At 56.1% G+C, this 7,716-nt stretch overlaps 1 protein-coding gene across 1 annotated transcript in view; it reads left to right on the top strand.

The window, feature by feature from the left end:
* The window catches only part of PARP12 (poly(ADP-ribose) polymerase family member 12), a 21,577-nt gene that overhangs the window by 12,337 nt on the left and 1,524 nt on the right, over positions 1 to 7,716 (top strand). The window contains exons 5-10 of the mRNA XM_004714035.2: positions 1,836 to 2,031; positions 3,829 to 3,970; positions 6,075 to 6,171; positions 6,356 to 6,431; positions 6,931 to 7,061; positions 7,378 to 7,529. Coding sequence (XP_004714092.2) covers positions 1,836 to 2,031; positions 3,829 to 3,970; positions 6,075 to 6,171; positions 6,356 to 6,431; positions 6,931 to 7,061; positions 7,378 to 7,529 — 794 coding nt within the window. The remainder of the gene's footprint in view (positions 1 to 1,835; positions 2,032 to 3,828; positions 3,971 to 6,074; positions 6,172 to 6,355; positions 6,432 to 6,930; positions 7,062 to 7,377; positions 7,530 to 7,716) is intronic.

Raw genomic sequence — 7,716 nt, forward strand, 5'->3', positions numbered from 1 at the left:
TGCAGGTCTCCTCTCTCCTGTGTGGCTGCTCAGACTCTCGCTCTCAGTGCAGGTCTCCTCTCTCCTGTGTGGCTGCTCAGAATCTCGGGGCTTTGGTCTCCTGCAGTTGCTTGAGGGGCTGTGAGGCCTGGGTTTGTTTGGACTGACTCTCCTACGTCACCTGCTAGGCTATCTGAGCAGCAGTGTTACCCCTCTTCAGTTGTGGAAGCTTCTCAGCCACGATCTTTCCAAGTCACTCTTTTCCCTCTTATCTCTCCTGATCTCACCGCCCGGCATCTAAGACCCTCTCTCTGTTTCTGTCTCTTCTCTTGCGTTCCCGCCCCTGCCCCTGCCCCTGTGTGCTACCTTCCACGCAAGTCCTTGCTCTCAGCCTCCCAGCTCACTCACTTGGCCTTCTACCTCTCATTCTTATGGTGCGTACTCCATAGAGTCTTGGTTTGTTTCCTTTAAATTTACCTCGCTAATTACTAGTCTCGACCTTTTGTCATGTGTGTGACATTCCCCTTAATTGTTAAATATTATATCACCAAAGACCACTGCCATCGAGTCAGTTCGCACTCACGATGAGCTCCCTAGGAAGGGCCTCTGAAGCTTTGAATCTTTACAGGAGCAGATAGCCGCATTTTTTACCCATGGAGCGACTGGTGTGTTTGAACCACCAACCTTGTGGTTAGTGCTTCCCAGACAGTGCCACCAGGGCTGATGCTGGTGCTGTATTTGCATTTAAAGACTCTCCGGGTGTCAGCTGTGCACCCTGATGTGACTTTCCCTGTGGGAGTGCCTCGAGGGCCTAGCCTGCAGAGAACCACCCAGAAAGGACTGTGTTTGTGGCTCTCGGTCATCTCTACAGTGAAAGCCCCAGCTCTGGTGTGAGCATCTCATGCTGTGGAAAGGGTGCACCAGCTGAAGCTCCCACGAGGCTGACTTGTAGTTGTTCCCCCGGGGATCTTCCCACTTGGGAGCCAGCGACGAGAGTGCAGGCCCTCAGCCTGTCTGAGCCCTTTGCCCTTGCTCGGGGTGTGTGGCCTCCCAGCACCTTGGCTGTGTGCAGCCATGTGCCTTCTGGTTCCACTCTACCTTCCTGAGGCCCTTCCCTTTAGTCTGAGACCAGGTGCCAGCACCCACTCCTCCTTGGCCAGGCCATCAAGGGCTTCCTGCAGGGGTGACATGCAGCAGACACTTGGCGTGTGCCAACTCTTACTCCTTGTTCCTAAGAATTTCCCTGGCCTTCTTGCCAACTCTGCAGTAAAAGCATACAGTAAGAATTTACTTACTTATTGTCGGAGCCCTGGTGGCAGTGAGTGTGCGTAGGGCTACAGTCTGCATGGTCAGCTGGCTGGATTCACCACCAGCTCCTCGGAGAAAGGTGGGGCTTTCTGCTCTCGGAAACAGTTACAGTCTCAGAAAGCACGGTCAGCATGGCCTGGCTATCAGTGAGTTTGTTTGTTTGTTTGCATTTGGTTGTTGTGGTTTGGGTGGTGGACGTTTCAGCAGGATACTTCTGCATTTTGTACTGGAAGGAATCTTCGCTGAGTGCACAGTGAACTTGTCACCACAAGGTTGGTGGTTCATACCCTCCAGCTGCTCCGAGGTGAAAGGTGAGGGTATCTGTCCTCAAAGATGTACAGCTTTGGAAACCTTGCCTGGGGCTGTAGTGAGTCAGAATCGACGCCATGGCAGTGGGCTTGGCTGGTTCCCACATCACCCTGATCTACAGAGAGGTCCCCGCCTCCCAGCCCCGAGTGTTCTGGGAGCCCATGGAAGTGGAGCCCTGCCTCTGTGCTCCGCGGGAGCTGTGTGTGCATCTTCAGCCTCCCTTTTGTTTTGTTCCCCAGGGTCCTCTGTGTGGACTCAGCTGACAACACCTTCACAGGCTCCCTGAACTTTGACTCCATGACGTTTGGCGCCTTCCGGGCCCGCCGCCTCTCCACAGCCTCCTCGGTCACCAAGCCCCCGCACTTCATCCTCACCACTGAGTGGCGGTGGCACTGGGCTGACGAGGCCGGCTCTTGGCAGGAGTACGGACGACAAGTAAGTGGACTGCCTGGCTCTGAGGGAGGGAGAGGCAATGTAGCCAGGCTTCTGTATTGTATCTGTGTAGACGTGGCATCCCTGAAAGTAGATTGTGATTGGCTCCCGAGAACCCCAGGCTTAGAGGTGTTGGGGAGGTGGGTGTCTACGGAGGACAGAGACACTGAGGACAGGTGACTCTGGAGGGCGCACCCATGGCTGCCTGCTGTGCAGGTGTGTGGGTGAGCGGAAGAAGAGTGGTGTTGGCCTGTCTTGAGTTGAAAGGGACCCTGGGGTGCACAAAGGGTTTGCACGTGGCTCAGCTCCTCATGAGGTTGTTGGTTCAGATCTGGCCAGAGGTGCTGTGGGAAAAGGGCCTGGTGGTCCGCTTCCCTCCGGTCCAGCCATGGAGGCCTGGGGAGCACGCTGTCCTCCTTGGAGACACCTGCGTGCTGCCGCCCCTTCCCCTCATGGCAGTGGGCTCCATGTTGGTTTGTCTGTTGGCTTTGGGTGGATTTGGTTCTAGAATGAGCAGCTCTGCTGCCAGCTCTGAGATGGGGGTGGCTGGGCCAGATTGGAAGGTGCTCCTGGTCCCTTGCCTCCTGGGTGCAAGTGTGGGGCAGCATCCCAGAACCAGGCACATGCTCCCTAGTGAGATCTGAGCTGCGAGCAGGGCGGGAGTCATGGCACCTGCACATAGGATGCCTCTTCCTCTGGCGATGCCCCAAGCGGGCAGGGACTCTTTCTGCCATAGAAGACCCTGTACACAGCAGCACCTGGCGCAGGGGGAGCGCAGGGGACTGCAGAGGCCATGGCGGAGGAAGGTGGCCCCACTCGCCGCCGTCTGATCCCGCCTTCCAGAAGGCCCTGCCTCTGTGTTCTGTGTGTCTCCATTCTCTTCTTGGTCCCGGTGGGCTTAGGCCTTCTCGTGCTTTTCGGTCACCCTCTGGGAACAGTCGTCGTGCCGAGTCTTTGTTCTCTGTCTGCGGTTCCGGGCATCTTTCTCCTTGTCGTCACCCTGGTGAGTTGCTGTGAAGTGTCACAGAGTTGGTTCTGACTCACAGCTGTCCCCTGTGTAGCACGGTGAAACCCTGCACCTCCTCCCAGTTGTCCAAGCCCATGTCCGTCCGTCCGCCCCATGGAGGCTCTTTCTCTGTTTACTGACTCTGCCTCACTGAGCACTCTGCCCTTGCAGGCACTGGTCTCCCCTGAACCCATGTCCAAGGTACGTGAGACCAAGTCTCACCACCCTGCTTGCCCGGGACGGGCTTTGCCCTGTCACTCGCCACCCCCTTGCAGCCCGGTGGTAGAGCTGGAGGGAGGACCTGGTTCTGGAGCAGGAGTGCCGATCTTACTGTGAGACCATGAACTAGGGGTGGGTCTCAGATGTCACATCTGTCACTCCTTCTTGGCATGACTGCAGGGGGGTGAGAGGGTGGGGCTGAGCTGACTGGTGGGGGTGAAGAGGCAAGGGCTGAGCTGACTGGAAGTAGGGGGAGTGTCTGGAGGTGGTTGGGCAGCAGCAAGGGCAGAGGGCTGCTGAGTCAGGCTCACTGGTACTCCCCCCATGTCCATCCTCTGCTCTGTTGCTTTCCTCAGCCCCCATCGCCTGCCGTCCTGCTCATCCATAGCCGCTCCCTCCCCCTTTCTGCAGTGTCTTCTAAAGCAAAGGTCCAGGGACTGTCTCCTCTGCCCTCCTTCCACACCCTCTCTGCTCCCTACCCCAGGACACGAGTGCCTGAGTGGGCATGTCTGAGGGGTGTGACTGCCCCTTGGGATCATTCCCGCCCTTGAATTTGGTTTGGTTTTCCCCTGCAGGGCACAGTGCACCCGGTGGCCACAGTCAGCAGCCCCGAGTTGGAGAAGGCCTACCTGGCGTTCTGCACAGCGGGCCCCAATGCTGAGGCGGCTGTGCTGAGGTTCACGGCCGGGAAGCACGAGTATGAGCTGGATTTCAGAGGTACTGCTGACTCTTCCAGAACCCCAGGGCGCGCACGGCTGACACTAGCTCCTGACTGCTCACAGCTTGGTTGCTGATGGAAAAGTTGGGGGGTGGGTGTCAGTCTGGGTTGACTAGAGAAACAAATCCATGGACACACATATGTGTATAAGAAAGAGTTTTATGTACAAGAGGAATTGAACATTGAGAAAACCATCCCAGCCCAGTCCAGATCAAGTCCCTAAGTCCAATATTATAGCCCATATGTCCGATACCAGTCTGTAAAGTCCTCTTCAGACTCACCAAACACATGCATTGACACCAAATGCAGGATGATCACAGACCAGTGGGTAGAAAGTCTTTGGGCCCAGTGGTGTTGTAAGCATCTCAGTGCTGGCAGGGGTCTCTCTGTGGCTTCTCCAGCTTCAGAGGTCTGGTTGCATCCACGTGGCTTGTCTTCTGCAATGTCTTCTGGGGAGTGGCAGAGAGAGAGACGCGTCTTCTGCCTCCAAGGAGGAAGTAACAGATTTCTCAGAATCCTCAGGAGAAGGCCATGCCCACAGAAGCCTCACTGGCTGTCTCCATATTGATGGCGTAGAGTCCACCCCTACACTCTTAATCCTTAAATTGACACCAGATTAGGTGACTGCCACAGAGGGCTGCCTCCTCCCACAGCAACCTGGAAGAAGGGCCTGGGGAGCTGCCTCCCACAGTGGAACTGTGCGGAGGGGCCAGAAGTGGCCTTGACTGATGCCTGCTAGTGTCTCAGGCCTTCTTCGCACCCTGTGGAGGAGGGTGAGGAGGAGGTGGGTTGTTGATGTTGATTTGCTTCCGTTTCCCAGTGGAAGCCCCTGAGATCCAGCATGGCTTCAGCCTGCTACGTGGCAGGGAGTCGATGGGAAGCGGGCAGATGGTAGTAGCCACATCTGATGGGAACAGGGTGGGCAGGCCCCAGGGACAGGGCTTCCTTCCTTTGTGAGCTGCATGGCAGTTTACAGAGCAGAGTACGCGCTTCCTACCCTTGATTGTACTTCCCACAGTCACTTCATGTCTTCTGCTTCCTGTCTCGTTCCCATTTCCAGTCCTGCCTTCTGAACTCTCTGCCCTTCTGACCTCAGACGGTTGCTTGTGCTAAGGAGAACAGTTTCCTCCCACTCTGTGCAGGACCTTCTGATAGGATCCCTTTGAAGAGAAGTTGCCAGTGGTGGCCGGGCACCACCTAGTTCTCCTGGCCCCAGCGTCATGCCCTGCAGGGTCTGTTTCATGTGGTCCATTAGGCCATTGGACTCGTTGTTTGGTGTGTTGTTGATTTTCTCCTCTCTCTTTTGCTCTGGATCAGGCCCAGGAACAATCTTAATGGACACCCACCCCCCACCCATGGGTTACGCATGCTTATGTGCAAGGCCAGGGTCAATCGCAGACCTTCTGACAACTTTGACTATGAACGTGGTTTCTGCCATTTAAGTGCAGAGAGCAAAGCCTGACAGGGTTTTCCTGGTTGGTGCCTGTGCATTTCCACTGTGAGAGTGCTGCCCACTGATGCCCACCCTTGGACCTGGGCCAGCAGGGGGGTGTTTACTGTCCAACTCTGGAACCAACCTGCTGGGACACAGCAACACCAGTTCCGGTTCTTCATTATTGGCCACTGTTTGAAAAAGAAATGGTGGCTTGCTCCCTTGTAGCAATGACACAGGTTCACAAAGGGGGTGAAGCCCTGCTCCTGAGTCCAACTAGAAAAAGACCTAAGATTAAAATTATGTTAACTCTAAATCCCACCAACTCAAGATATGGCAGAGATGAATTTTATATCCAAGTTGGGAGAAATCACTAAGCAAAATAATAGTTTAAACAAGATCAGAAGGAACAATTTGAAAGCACTCATGTATAATTGATATGTCAATTACTAATCATTCATCTATTCATTAAATCCAGTCTCCCAAGGGTACCTCTTTCTTTATGAATATGTGAAATGGGTAAAGCTGCTTGTTAGCAGACTGATTCTGGGCTTCACACACTTCGAGTAGCTTTCCATCCCATGTAATTTGTGTTTATAAAACATTTCTCCTGCCTGCATGTCTCCACGCCAGAGTGTGTGTGTCTTTTTAATTGGCCCTGTGTCTCGCAGCTTTTGTTCAGAAAAACCTGCACTACAGCACTGTCAGAAAGGTGTGCCGGAGACCTAGATACGTGTCCCCCCAGGACGTGAAGGTGAAGCAGACCTGGTAGGTGCTCCTCAATGTGTGTGTGTGTGTGTGTGTGTGTAGTGAGAGTGCACCTGGCTGCAAGTAAAAGGAGCCTGACCTTCGTTCTACTCCAGCCCAGCTGCCTCTCAGCCTGCCCCTCCTTGCCCCTGCACACTCCTCCGTCCTAGAGCGGCTGGCCGAGTGTGCCCTCTGCTCCTTGCAGTACTTCCATGCTTCCCAGCCTGCGGAACATCCCCGACTACTGGGATACCTCTGCCCTGCCGGACCTGGGGTTCAAGGTAGGGAATGGTCCCTGCAAGGTTGGGGTCCACCCAGAGGTGCCTTGGATGAAAGGCCTTGTGAGAACTTGGTCACTGAGGATCTTGGGAAGCACAGCTCTACTTGGACATTCTGGACGGCTGTGAGGTAGAGCTGAGGGGACAGAAATAATGGGTTGGGGCTGGGCTGAGGATGCCAGGAGGAGGAAGATGTGAACAGATAGGGTGACTGCCTGGCCGTGCCTGAGTCACGGACATTCAACTGATGCCTAACCACGGGCTTCATGCCCAGTATCTGTGACAGGCTTTTTTGCAAGGTGGCCCCACTGACCTCAGAGGCTCCCTGCTGAGTTTGTTGGGCACAATGCCAGCCGTGCCCAGCTGCTATGCCAGGTGCTGGGACAGGTCAACGTTCTGTGGACCCCTGAGTAGGCTAGTTGGCTCCCAAGGGTGGGGGCAGGAGGGCTCGGGGAGGTGCCATTGTCAGTGATCTGCTCGGTGACCGCCTGTTCCTGCCCAGAGGATTGCCCTCAGCCCATCCTCAGAGGAGTACCAGAAGGCCTGCGAGCTCTTCAGCCGCACAATGCCCTCCTACATGATCCAGAAGATCGAGCGTGTGCAGAACCTGGCCCTCTGGGAAGTCTACCAGTGGTGAGTGGGCTGGCACTGCCTTTCGGGCATGGTCTCTATCACGCCCTGCCTCGCCCCCAGAACCCTCACCCCAGGAAACTACAGGCCGAGCTTGTCTGTGTGCGGAGAACATCACAGCGGTCACTGTGGGATGGAAGACCCTGCTCTGCTGCCCAGCCCCTCCCACACTGCATTGTCTGGCGGGTCTGCTCTCCCAGGGCTGGCCAGCTTTTTGAGGCTCCCGGGCTCGGGGTCAGCCCTGACCAGCAGGGAAAGGTTTCTGTCTGCAGTGTGGGGTGAGGCCTGCTCCTCATCCCGGGCCGCTCCCGCTCTGTAGGCAGAAGGGCCAGATGCAGAAGCGGCTCGGGCGCACCCTGGTGGACGAGCGGCAGCTCTTCCATGGCACCAGCGCCTGCTTCGTGGATGCCATCTGCCAGCAGAACTTCGACTGGCGCATCTGTGGCCTCCATGGCACCTCCTATGGCAAGGGTGAGTGCCTAGCAGGCAGGTCCAGGGACCGTGCAGGGCCACCCGGTAACTGGGTCTGCAGACACCATGTCCACCTGCTTGCCGGAAGGCTGATGTCCGCCCACCCAGAAGTGCTTCGGAAGAGAGGCCTGGCAATCTGCTCTGGAAACCCGCTTGGGGGCCCTGGGATCTGGGCCATTCCGACACG

This window comes from Echinops telfairi, unplaced genomic scaffold (genome assembly GCF_000313985.2).
Source record: "Echinops telfairi isolate 266 unplaced genomic scaffold, ASM31398v2 ScPeMD7_23;HRSCAF=83, whole genome shotgun sequence".
NCBI lineage: Eukaryota > Metazoa > Chordata > Mammalia > Afrosoricida > Tenrecidae > Echinops > Echinops telfairi.